This window comes from Lemur catta, chromosome 10 (assembly GCF_020740605.2).
Source record: "Lemur catta isolate mLemCat1 chromosome 10, mLemCat1.pri, whole genome shotgun sequence".
Classification (NCBI taxonomy): Eukaryota; Metazoa; Chordata; class Mammalia; order Primates; family Lemuridae; genus Lemur; species Lemur catta.
In genome coordinates, this window is record NC_059137.1 from 72,403,243 (window position 1) to 72,425,016 (window position 21,774).

Below are 21,774 nucleotides of genomic sequence, written 5' to 3' on the forward strand. Positions count from 1 at the left end.
GTGTTGGTGTGATAAATGTGAAATTATCTTGTTTACCAAAAGCTGGAGCAAGTGAGTAAACATGTTGGTATTCTTGACCACCAAAGCTGTCACTATGGGAGAAGAGAGAGAAACACAGACTGGGATGAGGTGAGATGGGGAAAACTGTGGCGTTGGGTTTAAGTTGGAGACTAATGATTAAAATGTCTGCATGCATTTGTGTGTGTGTGTGTGTGTGTGTGTGTGTGTGTGTATTGTGCATGTGTGTACATATGTGTACATGAGTGCATGTTTATGTTTTCCAGCTCTATCCACTGGGAAGGCGAGAAGCAGAGGACACCCAAGCACACAGCAGTGAGCTCACCTAGCATCCAGATCTTGGTTTCTGACGACAGTCTCCCTGTGGAAGGAACCAGTTCTCCTTGGAGAAGCAGATGTGTCCAAGTCTGAGACAGGGGAAGTGAAAGTCAGCCTGAAACATCTGGTGCCAGAAAGCAAAGGAATATTGGGGAGAATAACAGGGGATGCAGAAGTAGCTTGAAGGGGCTCCTAGTGGCCAATTTCTTGCATCAAAAAGAGTAATTATGATCATATATTAAAATCAAAAGGAATAAATGAGATGCTAGTGAAGGTTTTTTTGGTGGTAAAATATGCCCAACATAAAACTTAGCATTTTAACCATTTTTAAGTACACAGTTCAGTGGCATTAAGACCATTCACATTGTTGTGTGACATCACCCCCCTCCCTCTCCAGAACTTTTTCATCTTTGCAAACTGAAACTCTGTACCCATTCAGCAATAATTCCCCATTCCTCATTGTCCTTGGCGACCGCTGTTGTACTTTCTGTCTCTATGAATTTGACTACTGTTGGTAACTCAAATATGGGGAATCATATAGTATTTGTCCTTTTGTGTTTGATTTATTTCACTTAGGTTCATCCATGCTGTAGCATGTGTCAGAGTTTCTTTTTAAAGATGAGTAATATTCCATTGTATGTACAGACCATATTTTGTTCATACATTCATCTACTCATGGACATGTGGGTTGTTTAAACCCTTTGGCTAATGTGAATAATGCTGCTATGAACACAGGTGTACAAATATCTGTTTGAGTCCCTGCTTCCAAATTCTTTTGGGTATATACCCAGAAGTGGTAATTCTATGTTTCATTTTTTGAGACCTAGTGAGTTTTTCTAAAAAGATGGAGAAAGAATATGTATTCTCTAGAAAATTGCCCGCTAGTAAGTATAAAAAAATCAGACTGTTAAAAAACACTACTTTTTCTCTTCTTGGGACATGAAAAAAATAACACTATTTTACATCCATCTACGTAATAGATCTTGATGGCAAGGATCATAAGCGGATGCTAACGGGTGGAAATGGGATATCCATAGAGTAGCATATGTCACCTTTCATATTACTTATAAATCACAAGGCAAAGGTACTTTTACAATGGCAAGATCTGGAGGAAATCACATTATCCAAGTGATCGAAACTCATCATCAACAATATTGGGACAAACTGGTATTAAGTGCCTCTTAAGGTGCCCAGTGGGAAGGACACATCACCAGGTAGTTGTCTTTATTTTTTAACGATAGTTTTATCAAGATAAAATTCACTTTGCATACACATATCATTTATAATTTAAACTGCACAATTCAATGATTTTTAGTATATTCTCAGAGCTGTGTAACCATCACAATAATTTTTAGAATACCCCAAAAAGAAACCACATACCTACTAGCAGTCACTCCCATCTCCTCCCAACTCCCTAGCACTAGACCATTTATTTCCTCAACAGTCTTGGACAGATCACCAAAGCCAATCTCCTTTCTGTCTCTCTAGATTTGCCTATTCGGACAATTTAATATCAATGGAATATTTGGTCTTTTGTGATTAGCTTCTTTCAGTTAACATAAGGCTTTCAAGGTTCATGCATGTGTCAGCACTTTTGATTATTGAATAGTATTCCAATATATGGACATACCACACTTTATATATCCATTTATCAGTTGGTGGACATTTGGGTTGCTTCCATTTTTTGGTTCTTACGAACAATGCTGCTATGAATATTCATTTACTGGGTTTTGTGTGAACCTGTCTTTAGTTCTCTTGGGTATACAGTTGTGTAGGTACGCACTGCTTCACACAGGGGACACGTTCTGAGAAGTGCATGGTTAGGCAATTTTGTTTTTGTGTAAACATCATAGAGTGTATTATACAGCCCTGGATGGTACGGCCTACTACACATCTAGGCTATATGGCACAGCCTATTGCTCCCAGGCTACAAACCTATACAGCATGTGACTGTACCAAATACCGTAAGCAATTGTAACACAGTAGTATTTGTGTATCTAAACATATCAAAATATGCAAAAGTACAGTAAAAATACAGTATAAAAGATGAAAAATGTTACACCTGTATAGGGCATGTACCATGAATGGAGCTTGCAGGACTGCAAGTTGCTCTGAGTGAGTCAGTGAGTGAGTGGTGAGTGAATGTGAAGGCCTAGGGCATTATTACACAGTGCTGTAGACTTTATAAACACTGTACACGTGGGCTACACTAAATTCATTAAAAAATTTTTCCTTTCTTCAATAAGAAATTAACCTTAGCTTACTGTTAACTTTTTGACTTTATACACTTTTAAATTTTTAAAGTTTTTTTGCTTTTTTGTAATAACACTTAGCTTCGAGCACAAACATACTACACAGCTATATAAAAATACTTTCTTTATATTGTTTTCTATTAGCTTTTTTCTATTTAAAATTTTTTTTTAACATTTTTAACTTTTTTGTTAAAAACCAAGACACAAGCACACCCATTAGCCTAGGCCTTCACAAGGTCAGGATCATCAGTATCATCATCTTCTACCTCCACATGTTGTCCTGCTGGAGGGTCTTCAGGGGCAATAACATGCATGGAGCTGTCATTTCCTACGATAGCAATATCTTCTTCTGGATACCTCCTGAACCCCCTCCCTGAAGCTGTCTTACAGTTATTTTGTTTTTATGAGTAGAAGGAGTACATTCTCAAATAATGATAGTGTAATAAATACATAAACCAGTAACATAATCATTTATTATCATTATCAAGTATCGTGTACTACATAATTGTATGTGCTGGACTTTAAATCTGACTGGCAGCGCAGTAGTCCTGTTTATACCAGAATCACCACAATTACATGAGTAATGCCTTGCGCTATGATATTAAGATGGCTGTGATGTCACTAGGTGATAGGAATTTTTTGGCTTATCTTTTTCTTTTCTCTTTCTTTCTTTTTTTTTTTTTTTTTAGAGATGGTATCTCACTATGCTGTCCAGTCCAGGCTGGCCTTGAACTCCTGGGCTCAAGAGATCCTCCTACCTCAGCCTTCCAAGTGGCTGGGACTATAGGTGTGTACCACTGCAGCTTATAATCTTATGGGACCACTGTTGAATATATGGTCTGTCATTGACCAAAATGTCATCGTGTGGCACATGACCATGTACCGAGGAGAGGAATTGCTGGGTCACATGGAACTTGATATTTAACCCTGTGAGTAACTACCAGACTGCTTTCCAATGTGGCTGTATCATTTTACATTCCCACTTTCATCAGTCAGGGCTCTCTGGAGAAGCTTAACTTCTGACAAGCTCATGTTGAAAACCTCAGAACATCACTTTAAGATTCCTGAAGACATGGAACAGAACTTCACTGAGATACCTCGGTTTTCCTCTTAACTTGCCTTGGGCACATGACTTACATTCTTCAGACTTCAGTGATCTGAACCATGAAAAGATCTGGGTTGACCTAGAAGATACCTGGAGGCCCTTTCAAACTCTGAAATTCTATGACTCTATAATCATACTTCCTGAGTGGGATTCAGGATGCATCTCCCTTAGATTATAGTCTTATTAAGGTGACACTTTAGGATTTCACAGAACATTAGATGGAATGAGCACTCTATTTCAATATGAACCAAGAATCTCTAATCACATTTAAAGGGATGAGCCCAAACATGTTGGGAACATCCCATGGTCCTTTATGGCAAAGCATGCTGCACTCAGAGGGGTCCTGTTGCCGTTAGGTTTGGTTCCCAGTCAGTGGCCTCTGGGCATCTCTCCAAGGAGCAAGCCTCCATCCCAAGACCTGAGATGCCCCTGGGACTGCCTGGGAGACTGAGAGGGAATGTTCCCTTTGGCCCTTTCTATATCAGGCCCCTAGGATATAATTAGGAGGCCACTCTGGGAGCAGATGTGTAGGGAGTTACTTTGGAAAGTATCCACGCAGAGTAGGGGGAGAGGAGCAAAGAGGCCTGTTGCCTGGCGATGTTTTATGATTCTAAGATGATGTGATAAGTGATGAAGCAGCCCACCTCTTGGGGCTGGGGAAGGGGATGATCTCAGAGCTAACTGGGTGAGGGAGGAGACAAATTCTCTCCATATTAGACGTTGTCCGATAGAGTTGGATCTCAGATTCCAAGAATACATGGCACCACATATTTTCTCATCTCAAAAAAAAAAGAAAAGAAAAAAATTTATTATTATTTTTTTGAATGCAGAGAGGACTAGAGGTTAAAAGAATCTTCCCAAACGGACCATAATCTTATGAAATTCCAGAATGTCCCCATTTTATTATCCTCCTATTCTAAGAACTGAGGTCCTCCCTTCCCTCCATACTTTGGAAATTAAAGATCATTGAGTTCAGTTCCTTCATTTTACAAACGAAGAAGCAGGCTCAGAGAGGGCCAGACACTTGCCCCGGCTAGCCAGCTAACTAGCCAGAAAGCACAATTCCAATTCCTGCTTTGCTCCTTGGAACAGACCTTACTCTTAGACTTCAAGAGTGTCAGTCAAAGGGTTCCTCAAGTTGCACAGAAAACAGAGCACACCTGTGCCCCGTGTGGGTCCTAATCTCCAGCTCTCCTGCAATTTAAAGGCTCTGCGATGAGGAGCCACCCCTCACTGAGACAGGGAAGATGGAGGTGCAACATGTGTGTGTGTGCCTTTTGGAGAGGTGACATATGCATCCCTCTTCCTTCCTCCTCCAGTGTGTTTTCCATCTGAGTTAAACCAAACCCATGAGCAGGCCTAGGAGTCTGAACAGATCCGGGGTGAGGAGGGTTAAAACTTGTAACATAATCCAGGCAGAATCCCAAGTGAGCATGGGCATTTAGCTTGTATTTTTTAATACTGAGAAGTAAAAAGAAGAAAACCAAAATGACTGATACCACTCTGCTGAGATAACCTCTATTTACATTTTTAAAATAAATTGGGGATAACAGAACAATTAACTGTGGAATTATCCCTCCCCACTCCTCTCCTGAGGCCCTGTCCCCAAAAGTAGCCAGTTTTACAGTTTCTTGTTATTTCTTGAAAAAGTAACATATAAGTATGTAGCTATTTATGAATTCTTTTCTGTTTTCAAAGGATCTCACTGTATTCTCACATATGCTTCTTTTTGCACTTTACTTTTCCCATGCCCGCTATATTTTGATAATCTGTTAGTAACAGTATATACAGTTTTACCTCATTCTTTTGAAAAATGTAAGCATTTGAATACACTCCAGCTAAAAGGAGTCCCATTTAGACCATCAGAATATACTCTTCAGGTTTTGTTTGATTTTTTACTTGCACTGGTTCCAAGGTCATTGTCATGTTTTGATTGTTTCAGTTAGCAAAAGAGATTTGAAAGAATCTCTGGCTTGTTTACTTCTCTCTTCCAGGGAAATTAAAAAAAAATTTTTTTTTAACTCTCCATGCAGTCATTTCAAATCCACTCAACTGAAAGCTCCTCCATCCTCAAACCTTCATCAAATGAATGCCCTAATCCTGATATTTCTCTGGTTTCTTTGATGCCATGACCCCTTTGTGTCAATATTGCTAGAGATAATACTGATAATTGTGTAAGCCAGTTGGTCCCCAGCCAGGGAGAAAGGAATTCACGAAAATGTCCAGGAATAGAGATTTTGAGACAGAGACCCCTCCATCCACCTCACTTACAGCTTCCATAATCAGACAGTTAAGTGATGACCTAGCACTGCATGTGGCCTTGACTTGCCCATTGAGAGGCATGAATCGCAGTGGTTAGCCCCTCTGCCTGGGATGGCAGGCCACCTAGGCTCAGTTTCCAGCTCTGACATGTGATATCTGTATGATCTTGGGAGTGATTTAACCTCCATAGACCTCAGTGTCCATATCTCTAAAGTGGGGGCAATTGATAGTACCCACACTGAAGAATTGCTTAAGATAAAATGATATATTTTCAATAAAAAGACTGGTATAGAGTGCCTAGCATGGATTCACACTTGTAGTGTCCAGGAGTATATATAGTCCCCACCCTCAGGGAGCTCACTAAGCACTGGAAGAGACAGCCTGTGATGGGTCTATGACAGGACACACTCAGTACTGTCCCCGTGGAAGCGTGTCAATTGAGTATCACTCCTGGCCACTGCTCCTTCCCCTCTTTTGTTGCTCTTTCCTATGTTCCTCTATGCTGCTCCCTGGGAGAGGCTTCTAGGGCAAATGGTGACCTTATGGGTAAATCTATCGCATTCCAGGTTCGGGACTGGGAAGTTCTGACTCCATTTGTGGACCACACTCTCTATGCTTCAGCACTAACCACTACAATATATTTTGGTCCCCTTATGTCTTCCTTCTTGGTCTTATTTCTCAATTACCTTAGAATTTGATTGGTGAGGAGGGCATTATCTATTGATTTTCTCTTCCATCTCATAAACAAGTCGTTGTTCCCTTCAGCACCATTTTTTGGCCCCGTGGGATTCCCAAACAGCTGCCTGGTGACACAGCTTGAGTCACTGTCACAGACTTAACTTTCACGGGCAGAGTACATTTGCAATGCACCGAACACATCCCAAGAGCCAAGTATGGCCAATCCCAAGCTTCCCACATTGGATTTAGAGCCCTAAGACCATGCAAGTTTTCGTGGTTATCCTGTGATTCGAAAGCAATATTTCCAATTGCCAAATATTTTTTGGAAAAAGAAAAACATGGCCATGGGGAGCTCCTGTTGCTTTTTGCCCAATATCACAGTCCCAAATTCAAGGGGGGCAAATTGAATCACATGGGAGAGCAGCTGGGCCATCCTCTGAGATTGTAGGTATCACTGCCTGGGCAAAGCCCTTGATAGCTTTGGGTTTATGACATTAACCTCACACAGGGTTTTAATGTCACTTCACAAACATTCATTGAGCCCGAAGGGATGCAGAGATGAGCAAGATCTCCTTAAAGAACTCTTAGTCTGAAGCGGGAGAGATGCCTAAATAAAGAATCATAATGAAATATGGTAAATGCCAGGGATTACGGGTATGCTGGAAAGATAACCTAACCCAAGGGAGGATGCCAAAGAAAGTCTTCTATGATATCAGATGCCTTCCTGAAGATGAAGAAATGAAGTTAGCTATTTCCGAGTGTGAAGGGAATAGGTTTCAGGATGTTCCTACAGATGGAGGACACAAGCCAACAGGGAGGCACGAGATAAACAGGAAACCACAATCCAACAGGGAGAGGAGATGAAGCTGGACACTGTCAGAGATAAGTTCAGGAAAGGCCAGAATGTGGCCTAAGGTCACCTGCATGGGCTCATAAAAAAAAAATCAGATTCCCTTGTCCCAGAAATTGGTTCTTCAGTGGACAGGCTTTTGGCCAACTGGCCTGCAACCACATTGGGCACTGGAGCTACGAAAGTGAGTAAAAGTAGGCATGGTCCTTGGCCTTCAGGGATCTTCTGTTCTAGTGGAGAATGAGAAAGACTCAGCTAGGCCAAGAGAGAAGGAAGCAGAAAGAAGAGGATGTGCAAAAGTCCTGGGCTGGAAGGAGCATTGTGAATTCTGGGGCCAAAAGAAAGGAGGTCTCCGTGGTTGGAGCTGAATGAGCAAGCTGCAGAGCAGGGCCCCTGCTGCTGCCAACGGCCATGATGTTTGCAAAAACGCCCTGTTGGTCTGTGGTACTGGGTGGGTTTCTTTTTTTTTTATCCCCTTAAAATGCCAAAACTATAATGTAACAACTTGAGATCTCTGATGTTGTCTATCTGGAATTGGAAAAAGTATGCATGTATGTATGTATTTTTACAACACCTTTGTCTGAAAGCTGGAGCGAACAGAGATGAGTACAGCATTGCTCTTGAGGAACTCGAGTGAGCTGGGAGAGACGGCCATGGAACGAAGCTTCACACCGCAGGAAGAGACAAGCACTGATAAAGGCATGTGGTGCATGACCTGGGAGCAGAGGGAGAACTTAGGGGCCTTAAGGAAACCTTCATTCAGGGGTCTCCTCTTCAAGGGAAGGAGGGAGACCATTGAATCCTTGAACCCCTGTGATACTAGACTGGTTGTTCATTTTTATCTCCCCTTGGGCTCCAACTTTAGAAAGCACTCCTAGCTTGTGCCATTCATTTAATTCATAAAACAAATATTTACCAAGTGACTAGTATTGCTATGGGTTGGGTTTTTATCTCTAAGTTTCGTAGGTGGAAATTACTATTTGGCACTGGCAGCCGTTCATGTCAACATCTAGTGGCAGAAATGAAGACCCACCTGGAGGCAGGGAAGCAAAACTGTCACAGACGGATTTTCATAATCAAATTAAGGGAGGTCTTGACCTTGCACAGGGGGTTAGGAAGGACATCAAGTCACACCTTCACTGACAGTGATGAGGGTCATCTCTGGTCAAATGTAAAAAATAAAAAGAAACCACTCTCATGACAGTAATGACAATTTATCTCTTATAGATGGGAAAGGAAGGAGCATGATTCAAAGGCCTCTTGGCTTCCCTTAACACAAGGCCTGTTGTCTGGGTAGACTCAGATGTGTGAACAGCCGGAGGCAGCCGAGTGCCTGGTGCAGCCTGGACCTTTCTCTTTCAGTGAGGGAGTGGAGAAGTCACAGAAGTAGCACCATTGGTTAGGGAAGATTCTTTCTCTAATCCTTTAACTTTGTCATCCCCAAATTTAAAAGCAATGAAGCAATCTGAAAGACGTCACATGAATTCTGCCTCATCTTCCTGCCATTCTGACCTGAGCTCCCTGCGAAGACCTTCCTGCCCACAGGTGCTTGTTCTGCTGGTGCGGAGACGTGTAGGAGCTCCAGGAGACACAGACAGATGCCCGTGTCTGCAGGAACGAGCTCACTCATTCATTCAAAAATGGGTACTAAGAACTTAAAACAAGGTATTATCCACAGGAAGAGGGTGAGCATGCACCTGCAAGCCATACACATTGCAGAACACAGATTCTTCACTGCCAATCAGGTATACGTGTCTTTCTGGTTCTTATCCCAGTACTTTTTAAAAATGTGTCTGTAAAGAACTCCTGGATTATATGAAGTAAAACAGCCAATATTGATATACAGTATATATAACATTGTATTTGATGCAGTGTCTTATTAACTAGGAAACTTTGGTGAAAAAAGTAGCCTGTTTAGGACACCGCAAAATATGATTTTTTGCTTCTGAAAGTAGGTTAGCCATATGTTTCAATGTTATAATTTCACCAGGAACAAACATAGCCCTCAGTGGAGGAAGGAAAGAAAAACACTGAGAGCTTTGGTGATCTGTCCAAGACTGTTGAGGAAATAAATGACAGGGCAGGAATTCAGTTTCATGCCAGAGGTTGTCCCATTCTAGTACACCAAGAGCTAATTTGACCTTGAGAAGACTTTCTTGCTTGGGGTAATCACTGACATTGTGGAGGGCTCCTCACATCAGCAAATCCAAACCATGATGACCATGGTGATAAAACCCCAAAGCAAAGGGAAGCCTCCATCCACCTCAACAGGGAAGACATTCCAGGTCAACACCAAGCAGAGACACACCGGGAGGGGCAAGAGCTCAGAGCCTTGGGGGCAACTGGTGGCCACTGGTCAACCACATGGTCTCCCCACCCGCCAGCCTTCAACCACTTCACTGCCTTCAGGCTAAATGGAAGGATGCCAACCTTGAGGCACCTAAAATTCACAGTTATTCCTATCATCCTCAGCCGTTTTGCAATTAACCCCATCTTAATTATTCAAATGATTAGAAGGTGTTGTTTTTAAAGAAAATTTAGCAAACCAGTCATCTTCCTATCCTTAACGATTCCTACACTCACATACAGAGACAAATAACTTCCTAACCAGACCCTATAAATGGACAAGTTCAACACGTGAGCCTATATCTTTATGTCTAATATAAAATATTTTAAGAGAAAGACAGAAAGAGCCAAAATATTTTAAAATTTGATTTAGGGAAAATACAAAGCAATAGTTAAACGCGAAAGCTGTTTTACATTCGTCTAAATCATTAATTAAACCTGACAAGAGTTTAAGTGTCAGAAATCGAAATAAAGTATACAAGATACAATGTCACAAAGCTCTCTGAAAACATTTTAGCTTCTAAAAAGAAATGTCAGTGAAAAAAGTAAACAGTTATGGCTTCTAGTGAATATGATTTTTACTCTAAAGGTATGTTTACTGGTTTTAAAAAAAAACTTTTAACAATTTGATTCCATCGGATTAGTTACTGCATTCCATTTGAAACACCACCCCCTCCCCCCACCACCACCATAAAAAAAAAGCTTTTTAACATACAGGAGATGCTTTCTAGAATATTTGCATAGGATGATATTGCAGAGCTTATTAACCAGTTAATGAGAAAATCTGTCTCTAAATTCAATAACACCAGATGAACACCTGAATCCCTCGGCAAGACTCCAAAACAGTCCCAAGGGGAGAATTTACCTCTTGGCACATGTTTATGGCAATCATTGATCAGAGAAGGCAGTTCTGGGAGGAGCAAGCCATTGCCACACATCTCTTGCCTCCCTACCACCAGAGAATGACAACACAGCTCTGCCGGAGGAGGAAGCAAATTGTGGAAGGTTTTGGATCTAACAAGAATCTTACTAGCATCACTGATGATGAGTCTAATGTTCTTTAAAGAGTTCTGAATCATGAGGGTGTTTTACATGTTCCCCTTTTTAGGACAGCAATAAAGTTGGATGCAATTTAAAAGACTCAGAACAAATATTTCACATATGTTGGATGAATGGATGGATGGACGGATGGATGATCAAAGAGACTGATGGTCATGCTAGTTTCTGGATTGTTTGTAACTTTGTGGGATTTCCCCTTTTCACCAGGTTTTTAAAAGCATTTCTTTGGATGTGGTAGGTTCATTCACCTCTCAGTTTTGAGGTAAGGGAAGAAATTAATATTTCAATGGTCAAATCAATGTTATTATTCATCATCGGCCCTAGAACATCCCCATTTCTCAATTCAGGCTTAAGGGGTAGTGGGTGGTCAGATTTAGTCATGATGGTGATTAAAGAGAAAATCAGTTCCTTCCCACCCTATTCTTTCCCACTTTCCAGACTCTTACATTTCAAGCTCTGATTATAGCAATTTTCACACCAAAGGAAACATTGATTAATCAGAGAACTATTGGGATAGATGGAAAAGCTTCTGCCTAGGATTTTGGTGGAAAATCTGTTGTTGTTGTTGTTGTTGTTGTTGTTGTTGTAGTAGGTAGAACTCCAACTACTTGGTAAGGAGAAAAATGTACCATGCAATTATTAATTTATTTATTTACTTATTTTTAGAGAGAGGGTCTTGCTCTGTCACCCAGGTTGGAGTCCATTGGCCCAATCACAGCTCATTGCAGCCTCAATCTCCAGGGCTTAAGCAATCCTCCCACCTCAGCCTCCCAAGTAGCTGGGACTACAGGCATAGGCCACCACACCTGGCTTATTTATAAATTTTTTGTAGAGATGGGAACTCCTGGCCTCAAGATTTCCTCCTGCCTTGACCTTCCAAAGTGCTGGGATTGCAGGTGTGAGCCACTGTGCCAAGCCCTATGCAATTTTTAATATCCAATAGGACATGGGAAGCAAGAGCCTAGGTTTAACATTTGCCAGAGAACCAGAACCCTGGGCCACAGCCAAAGTTGGAAGATTGGTTCACTGTTCCCAAAGGTTCATGCAGAATATGACTTTTCAAACTGAATGAGGAAGTGGGACTGAAAAATATATTTAGACAGATGTTTTAAAAATTAGAAAATAAGAGAGTTTTAAAATACCCCAAGCCCTGAGAAACTCCTCTATAAAAAAGTGACATAAATTGACCTTTTTTACTTAACTGTGCCTGAGTTCTTCATATGAGTCTTTAACAAACTCTTCTGGAAATTCAGCCTTCTACTTTCTGAGAATGAGAAGTTAAGCCAGAGGAATTATATATGCATAGATGTGAGACATTATCAAAGAGCTTTTGGTGCTAAAAATGTACTCTGCTATGATCCTGCCCCATAAATGCCAGATTTTATTGCTTAAATGTGAACTTAGATGTGTGATGCTTATGTTTTATGCCTGATAAATTACCCTCTCGATACATAAAAATATGTATTAATGATGAGTAAAAATATGTAACTACTTAATTTCCTAATTTAATGTCTCTATCTTCTCACAGACAAAGTCACGTGGTATTTTTATTATAAACAAAACCTACACCTTGAGCCTGCTGTCAACAAAACCTGCATCCCTGATTGTTTTAATGATCAAAAAGAAGTTATAATTTCCACGTAGCAACAGTAGGAAAAGAAGGGTGAGACGGCGCCACTGATGGGACTTCGAGAGAATGAGATACAGCTCATTCCTCCACTCCCCACCCCGCTGCTGGAAGTTCTGGGCGTGAAGCCGTGCTGGGGCCCTGGGGGACACAAAGGAAACAAACACAGACTCTGTGATTCCAAGATGCCACCTGGAGATGCTGTCAAGGCTACCATCATCTAGTCTAACCAAGATGGCCCAATGTGGCTGAACAACACAAATGTACTCAATAGTGCCCACTTGGTTTACCTTTGGGTGGAGACTAATTAGGTCATTCCATGGAAAAGATTACCAGAAGTCCCCCTGCCTGCTATGGAAAAGTTGGTAGGAAAGCAGAATCCGAATTGAACACATCTAAATAATGTTAAGGCACATGTATCTCAGTGGTTCTCAACCTTGGCTCCCCAATTAGAATCTCCTTAATCCAAGTGCTCAGGTTGCATTCCAGAGCATTCACTCTGGGTCTCTGGGGGTGGTCCCCTGGGCCTCAGCATAAAAGCCCCATGGTGATTCCAACAGGCAGCCAAGATGGAGAACCATTGCCTGGGATGTTCTAGTGTCTGATAAATCCAGCAGCCAGGAGCGGAGGAGCTCGCAGTTACTGAAGGAGAAAGGCGTCCTTGCATCCAAATGTGGGACCTGAAAAACTTCAAACAGAACTAGTAGAGGCTTTGTGAGTCAGTGCAACTCAAAACATTCAGCCTTTCAAGACTAATGGTGGGGCCAGGCATGGTGGCTCAGGCCTGTAATCCTAGCACTCTGGGAGGCCGAGACGGGAGGATCACTCGAGTTCAGGAGTTGGAGACCAGCCTGAGCAAGAGCGAGACCTCGTCTCTACTAAAAAATAGAAAGAAATTAGCCGGACAACTAAAAATATATAGAAAAAAATTAGCCAGGCATAGTGGCGCATGCCTGTAGTCCCAGCTACTTGGTAGGCTAAGGCAAAAGGATCACTTGAGCTCAGGAGTTTGAGGTTGCTGTGAGCTAGGCTGACACCACAGCACTCTAGCCTGGGCAACAGAGTTAGACTCTGTCTCAAAAAAAAAAAAAAAAAAAGACTAACAGTGGGCTGTATGGCCCAAGTCCATAGTCCCAACTAGGACTTAGAATTCAGCAAACGCTTCTAATGGAAGAGTGAGATGCTTTCCACACTTCCAGAAACGTTGTCTTCTAAGTTAAGTACTCAGAATGGAATGGCAAGCAAAATAATCTTCCTACCATTTAATTATTAATTCTTCTTTTTTTAAAAAAAAAATTGCTTTTGTTTTTGTCATGATGAGCTCATACAGTTAAATTTGTTTAAGTTGCATGCAAATATGACATGACCCCAGTGTAGTTAAGCATCCCTATAAGCAGGAGGGCAGGGAAGAGGCTGGGGGAAGCTGTGAAGAGCCTACAGACCTCCTTTTTTCTAGAGATCACTGAATACAGAACTGAAATGCATTTGAGAAGTCAGGCAAGGCTGCCCTTTGCCCATGGGAAATTCTGTATCTACATAATCCAAGCAGATTCTGTGGAACATTTAAGGGTTCAAAATATTTCCTTCACTGCAGGACAGGCCTAGAATGAGAGTTTCTCAAGTTCAAGACGCTACAAATGGCTAAAAATATGAACGTCTTCTGGCTTCCGTGAAATCATCTTGAGTAAACATGAGTTATAAGCTAACTCAGACTGAGGAGCTCTGCCACTGAACAAATGCCTTTGTAATATTTATTCAAGAAGTCATAAATTCTAATATGTGCTCATAAAACACTCCTGAGAGACATTCATAAAAATTAAGGCTTATCAACAGAGTGAGCAAATACATATGAATCATCTCTTTAAAAAAAATAAGCAGGCAAGGTATAAGAAAATAATCTTCAAGGCTGTATCTTAATTGAAAAAACATGTTGGTTAAAAACCAAATGCTGAACTAAGTTTCTGATAAATTTCCTTTAATAAGCAGGCTGTCAAGTAATACACAAAGATTTTCAACCACTTAGCTGAGCAATGATCTCACTAACATTAGAAATAAAATCCTCTAAAGCAAGTTTTAATTCTCTTCTACATACTTTAAAGAAGGTGTTCCCAGCTCTTTAAAAAAGAAAAAAAGAAAGAAAAAAACAACACAGATAATGGAAATAAATACTCAGCAATAAGAAGTGAAGGAAAGAGTGCACCACTACAGAAATAAAACCTAATTAAGGTTTTGTTTATCCCTGTCCTAACTAGTCAATTATTTCAAGTTATGCAATACTTTATAAAGAAGAGAATATATAGCATGCTTCCTAAACTAATTATTGAATACTACTGGAAAATGTCCACTAATCATTTTATTATTTTATGACCTAAGCATGGTACTTTGTTACAGTTTCACGTTTGGAATTAAAACTAGCCCACAGACAAAATTATTAGAAATAATAATAGCACACAGGAAAACAATATAGAAGGCATGGATAAAATGACCTAAATAAATAATAGAAAAAACAATGAGTCCATTTCTGATTTTTGAACTTGTCCCAATAATAACATTATATTTCTGGAGTGCCATTTAATTTGCAAAGCACTTCCTTTTGCTCATGTTGCCTTATGTGTTGTCTGCATTTAACAGATGAGGAAATGGAAAAGCAGAGGAGTCTTCTTCTAAGACCAGGGCTGGCAAACTACAGCCCATAGACTAAACCTGCCCATGGCCTGAGTGGATTTTTGTATGGCTCATGAATTAAGAGTAGCTTTTACATTTTGTGAATAGAGTTTATAATTGAGCCACACATTAGCTATTACCTATGGCTACTTTCTGTTCTGACAGCACAGCTGAGTCATTGTGACAGAGACCATATAGCCCACAAAGCCAAAGATATTTACTCTCTGGCCTCTTATAGAAAAGTTTTCTGACCCCTGCCATCGACCCACAGGGGAGCCATAAGCAGATCCCAAATTTGGGAGCCAACCCAGTGTTCTTTCCACTCAATCTTCTGCCTCTCCTTAAGCCATTTCTGCATGTGGTTCCTTCCAGGCATCTGTTTGAGGGATAAGAGAAAATGTATGGAACACGAATCTAGATACTTGAAGTAGCAAGAAGGCAGGCATTGAGAATGGAGCCAGACACAGCAAATGAGGAGACAGGAGTGACAATCAACATGTTTTCTAGTTTCACAAGTTATGGATGGAGAGAAACCTTGTCCCAGGATGGTCCACACGCAGAGTCTCACCCATATCTGACTTAGATAGTGAGATTTGGGACTTTCTGAGTTGATATTTAGATTAGATTTGGGTCTTAGAGTTGATGCTATAATGACTTAAGACTTTTCGGGATGTGGAATGAAGTGATTGTATTTTGCATGTGGGATGGACGTGAATCTTGGGGAGCCCAAGGGCAGACTATACTGGTTGAATAGTGGATGAGGATGGTCCCTAACCCAAGGACTGGTGTCCTTATAAGACGGAAATCTGGACACAAACACAGAGGCTGGAGCGATGTGTCTACAAACCAACGGATGCCAAGGAGTTCCAGCAACCAGAAGCTGGGGGAGAAGCAGGGATCAGAGAACTGAGAGCCTTCAGCTGGAACCAATCAACCTTGATTTGGGACTTTCCACATCCAGAACTGTGAAAAAAATAAATTTCTGCTTTAAGCCCCCCAGTTTGAGGTACTTGTTACAGCAGCCCTAGCAAACTAGTGCAGATTAGTGGGCAAGTGGAAGTGGCCTGTGAACAAGAACATCAAGTGGAAAGAAGAAAGTGATACATGTCCAATCCCATAAAACCATTTTGTTAACGTATAAACTGAGTACCTCTAGGAGGCCGTGAGGGAAAACACAACAAAAGCAAAAACCCAGAGGTCTTGATTACTAAGCCTGATTAGGTTTTGCAAACACATGCTGCCAAAGTAAGCAGAAGTGGCTTACACTCGAGCCTTTCCTTCCAAATAGATCTGTTTACAAATCCATCCCTGAATTCCAAGCTGCGTCCAGTCACCTCACTCTGATTGGTAAAGAAAATACATTTTACAACAGGGGAAAACAGATTAACTGAAATCACCACAAGGAAGTTTCCAGCCATGCCTCTTCTCTGAAATAATCTTAAATCGCCACAGAAAGGCTCATTTTTTGAATACGTTGTATACGGTAAGGAAAAAAGAACCATACGCTTTCAAAAAAGATATTTCATGTACTCAAAAGCAATATATAAAGAAATCATAGTCACTTGTAGACTCTCCCAGTGGCTCAGTGTGCACCTCTCGTGTTACTTGGCACCAGATACACTGTAGGCTAATCCACCCCCAGCATTTTCAGCATGACACCGTTGAAGGTTGAAACTGTAGGCAAGACAAGTTCCTTCAGTTCTTCAAGACAGCAAGGAAGGGATGGGAAAGACGTGAAGTTGCAGAGATAATGTAAAGGTAAGTGGAAAATTTGGCGCATACTATGTTTTCCAACGTAATTCAGTCACTGAGAAGTATAAAATTTAAATGGTTTGATTGCTTTGAAACTCTTTGTCTATCATATACCAAAACATATATGAGTACAGGTGCCACAAGTTCATGATATCAAGTTGTCCTTGGGGGCCTATTACTGAAGCCCATGCAACTCTGGCATTTCAGTAGCTAAATTCTTTTTAAATAGATCCACAAGAGACCCATTTGACATAGAATTTTTCTCTGTGTCATGCTGTAACTTGGTACCGATTATTTTAAATAAACTCTTACTTCTAATCTAGATTTTTTTTTTTTTTTTTTTTTTGAGACAGTCTCACTCTGTTGCCAGGGCTAGAGTGCCGTGGCATCAGCCTAGCTCACAGCAACCTCAAGCTCCTGGGCTCAAGCAATCCTCCTGCCTCAGCCTCCCAAGCAGCTGGGACTACCGGCATACAACTCCATGCCCGGCTAATTTATATATATATATATATATGTTTTTTTTTAGTTGTCCAGCTAATTTCTTTCTATTTTTAGTAGAGATGGGGTCTCACTCTTGCTCAGGCTGGTCTCGAACTCCTGACCTTGAGCAATCCTCCCACCTCGGCCTCTCAGAGTGCTAGGATTACAGGCATGAGCCACGGTGCCCAGCCTCCAATCTAGATTCTTAATGAATTCAGACACAGTATTACTTTCATATGGATTTGCATTGCAGTATACATATTATATTTTATTTTCCTCCTCTTCCCACCCTCTGCCTCATTATTTTCTTCTGGTTTTAAACAGATTTGTATTCTAAATACCCGGTGGTGACAGGGAAGCCAGTGCCAGCTCCACAGCATCACCTTACGAGAGAGCACATTGCTAGCTGGGACATAAGCATCGCTCTCATGGTTATCACTTAGTTCCCAAGAAGGGCTAGCTCCCAACGTAAACAAACAAAGCCCACTGATTTCTCTGAGTCGTCTGTAGCACATTAGTGAAAATATTTCCTGAGACCAGGAATTCTTGAAAAGCCAGCCATTGCAAACCCAATGTCCCCATTGCTTCAGTGAAGAAATTAACTGGGTCTCTTAGTAGAAAGAGAAAATGTACATCCTCTTTTCTCAGTGTCTGAAATAAGCAACCGAAATAACTGCCCAAACCTCTGAATCCCCGCGCACGGGGTAGCCTCACACTTCCACGTGATAGAACTCCTGCAGAAGGAAGACCACGGAGCTAATGAAATTCCCCAAATTCCTCTCTGTTATCTTCACCCCAGGGTTTGAGCACAAGAGCTTCTCTGGCACCCAACCAAAGCACTCAGTCTATCTTTTTGCTCAAAGACATATGCTACCAAGAGCTGACAGACACACATTCATGGACAGGGCAGACGCCCCCAAGCGCTTTACCTTATTCTGCTCACACACATACTGTATCCTCAGGGTGTCCATTGCTCTGATCATGGCTTGCATGGCGGTGAATATGTTTTGGTAAACCAGCTTCGTGAACCCCTTTCTGTCTTCATCGCTGTAACCAGACCCATGGATAATTCTCATTTGCTTGATAAAGGTGCTTTTCCCACTTTCACCGGTTCCTAGGAGAGAAAACAAGAGAAAAACACAGTCAGCAGATATCCAAAGGAACACGCTGACAAAGAAAAGATCACCTGGAAGTATCAGTCCATATCCCAATGAGTAGGTTGATGGGACAGCCTTGGAGAGGGTCTACCCAATGTTTATGTGGTTTTAGGCTGCAAGGTAGAGCCGTCCTGAGTCCGGGGCAATGTTTCCCCACATCCCTTGTGCTGAGTCATTGAAACAACAAGCAGCTATGTCTGAAAGCCCTGAGCATTTGAGGGGTTTGTCACATGGCCATGGCAGAGATGGGGGCTGCTTCAGGATGCGGGGAGGATTTGAGCAGCGGGAACACTTGGGGGAGAGAGAAGGGCTAATGAACTGGTCAATTCCTTCCTTTCAAACACGTGAATACTCTCGATCCTCACACAATGAAGGACTCGGGTTGTGCCAAGTGTCTCCATACTTGCTTCTCTTCAAGCTCCAATCTGTAGTTCAGGAGGTTCTGGAAACTCACAACACTTGCACGGGGCAGCCAAGGAACCCTTCACAATATTTAACCGTTCTCATTGTTCTTAAATGTGGATTAGATGTCCAGACACAACATGCATGAAATACAATGCCAAGACTTGACATTCATGTTAGATGGAGATATTGCTTGAAAAGATAGTAAAAGTTGCTGTATACATGACAGAGATTTATACAATGGAACAAAAGTATTTTCTGTGATAAAGATAATTTATCATATGAGATCCCATTACCATGTTTTGAACACAATATGTTCTATTCATGGTTCATTTCCAGATCTAAGTATTACTTTAAGAATTTTATTAACAATTCAGGTTAATATGCCACCAGCAGGACAACATTTCTTTAAATTGAAATGAACGAAAAACTATTTCAGAAGTGAAATGGCTCAAGAAAAGTTGTACACTTTAAATGGATGGACTGGATGACATGTGAATTGTATCTCAATAAAACTGTTACAAAAAAGAAAAGTTGTCTGACTCAGTATTTCTGTCAAAAAAACAGAAATTACATGAAAATCTTAATTAGAACAACATAATTAGTGATTTTGCTATAATAATGCCAAAAATTATGGAACAGGATATAATTTTTTGATTATAAATATCTTTATTTTATTACTCATCCACATCTTATTGGACCAACAGAACACACAGACTGTGCAATTATAATTAAATTCAATCATCTTTCATGCTTTGCCGACTCTTAGTCATAGAAAAACCATAGTCATATACATCTCTTTCTACATTTTAGTCATAGAGACATGTTTTCCAGGGTGGGAGGATGGAGCATATTGATACTAGTTTGTTAGCTTAATTATAGCCTGCAGCCATTTAAAACTGGCAGGGACGTGGGTCTCTGTGGGGACTCTTGCCAGGGCCCTGTGCATATTGGTGGGGCCTGTTGCAAGGGCCCAGTCGAGATAAAACTCTCAGGATTTGATCAGACTCTTCTTTGAAAGAAAACATGTTCCTTCAGATTGATCTCAAAACACAAACTTGCTCTTCTGGCTTTCTCCTCATCTTCAGCTCAGAACCCTCAATGGCTTCCCACTCTGCTCAGGAAGAAAAAACTCCTTAGCGAGACCAGGAAGGCCATGTGGGCAGGCCCTATGCCTTTACCAGCCTCTTCTCACAACCCTCTTTCTTCCACCCTCGGTGCTCCAGCCACTGGCTTCTTCCAGAACCTCCTTCTTGCAGCCTTCGCACATGCTGTTCCCTAATCCCGAAATGGTCTCCCCACTCCTGCTCACCCTTGCTCTTGGCCTTGTCTGCCCAAAGTGCATCTGGGACAAGTGCTACAAAGAGAAGTTCATGGCACCACGAGAACCTAGAGTGTGGAGACTTGACCTTGTCAGGGAGGCAAGGCAAGGCCAAGAGCAAGGGTGAGCAGGCGTGGGAAGACCGTATCAGGGATAGGGAACAGGGTGTGTGAATGAAAATTATTGGTGATCAGAGAGTTGGGTGACTTAGACGGGAGGGGATAAGTGACTTAGCTTTTACATCCTGCATAATCACATAGTAGAATGTGTGTTAGGGTCAGTAGCATGGGTGCACTCTGCTTTGTTTCTTCTCTCCTCACTTTCTCACTTGCTCCCCCACAAAATGAATGTTCTGGCAGAGGGTCCTCTACAGCCTCAACAACTACGGATAACAAAGAGAACAGGAGCTCTCGCCTGCGGGCAGCTTTTTGGTTCACAAGGATGGGGAAGCCTTTTGACTGGAAGGTGTGCCGTTGCCAAGGGGTTCACTTGGATGGGATGGGGGTGGGGGTGGGGGGCCACAGCCCAGAGGACTTTCCATCCTGGGCCCAATCTGTACAATCACAGAGTGGGAGAAGGAACAAAATTATAATTCCATTTCTAGATTCTGTCTCAAATATAATTAAGGGAAATGGCTCTTCCTCATTTTGTTTTTGTTTCCCTGTTTTTATATTTAAAAAGAAAATTCAACAATGGTTTTAAGTACTTTTAAACTCATTATCATCAAGAGCCTGCTATGTTTGAGGTACTTGTCACCATCCTACTGCAGCTGTCCTCTGTGATAAAATCAGCAGATAACTGCTGGGGAAGGCACTCTCTGCAGAGCCACAACAGAGTCACCCAAGGACCGAATGTCCCTTTCTCTGCCTTTATGATCTCTGACCTCTCAGCAGGGGACAAAACCGCTTCTGGTCCAAGACTCCCATAATCTCCCCAATCTCTTGCTGTAGATCACCCTGGACGCCTTGTTCCCGCCCCCCCCCCACCTCATAAACGTGAGTTATTGCCTTTTCCAGAGTGGACACTAGATTACTCGTAAATTGAACATACAAAGCTTGCTACTCTGCCATGGTTGGCACGTACAGATAATCTGTGTTCTGTGTTAAGTTAAAGCTCACCTCCATCGGCTTCCTGCTCGCTGTGGGGAGGTGTGTGCCTTTGGCCCTGCAGAGTTGGGTGCTTTCCTACAAGACACTTGCTTCTGACCCCCGCCTCAAATCGTGTTTCTCAAACCGCAGTCATTTGTGTATCAACCTTGTGATTTTTGTCATACCCATATGTCACCTGTATGATTATTTAATATTTAGCTTTATTTTTTATTTCAATAAGATTGTTATGAAAGGAAACCTGAATGTCATAATTAAAAAGCAGTTATCATTTGCCATGATTAATCAAATTAAACATAATTAAATAAGACTTCTTCTTCAGCGATATTGCAACCAGAAACATCTTGCCTATCACCAGTGATCTGGGGACCACATTT

At 41.5% G+C, this 21,774-nt stretch overlaps 1 protein-coding gene across 1 annotated transcript in view; it reads right to left on the reverse strand.

Annotated features, from left to right (window-relative positions):
• Window positions 1–21,774, reverse strand: part of GNA14 (G protein subunit alpha 14) — a 176,396-nt gene that overhangs the window by 61,797 nt on the left and 92,825 nt on the right. Inside the window, exon 2 of the mRNA XM_045562604.1 lies at window positions 18,341–18,525. Within this exon, the coding sequence (XP_045418560.1) occupies window positions 18,341–18,525 (185 nt within the window). The remainder of the gene's footprint in view (window positions 1–18,340; window positions 18,526–21,774) is intronic.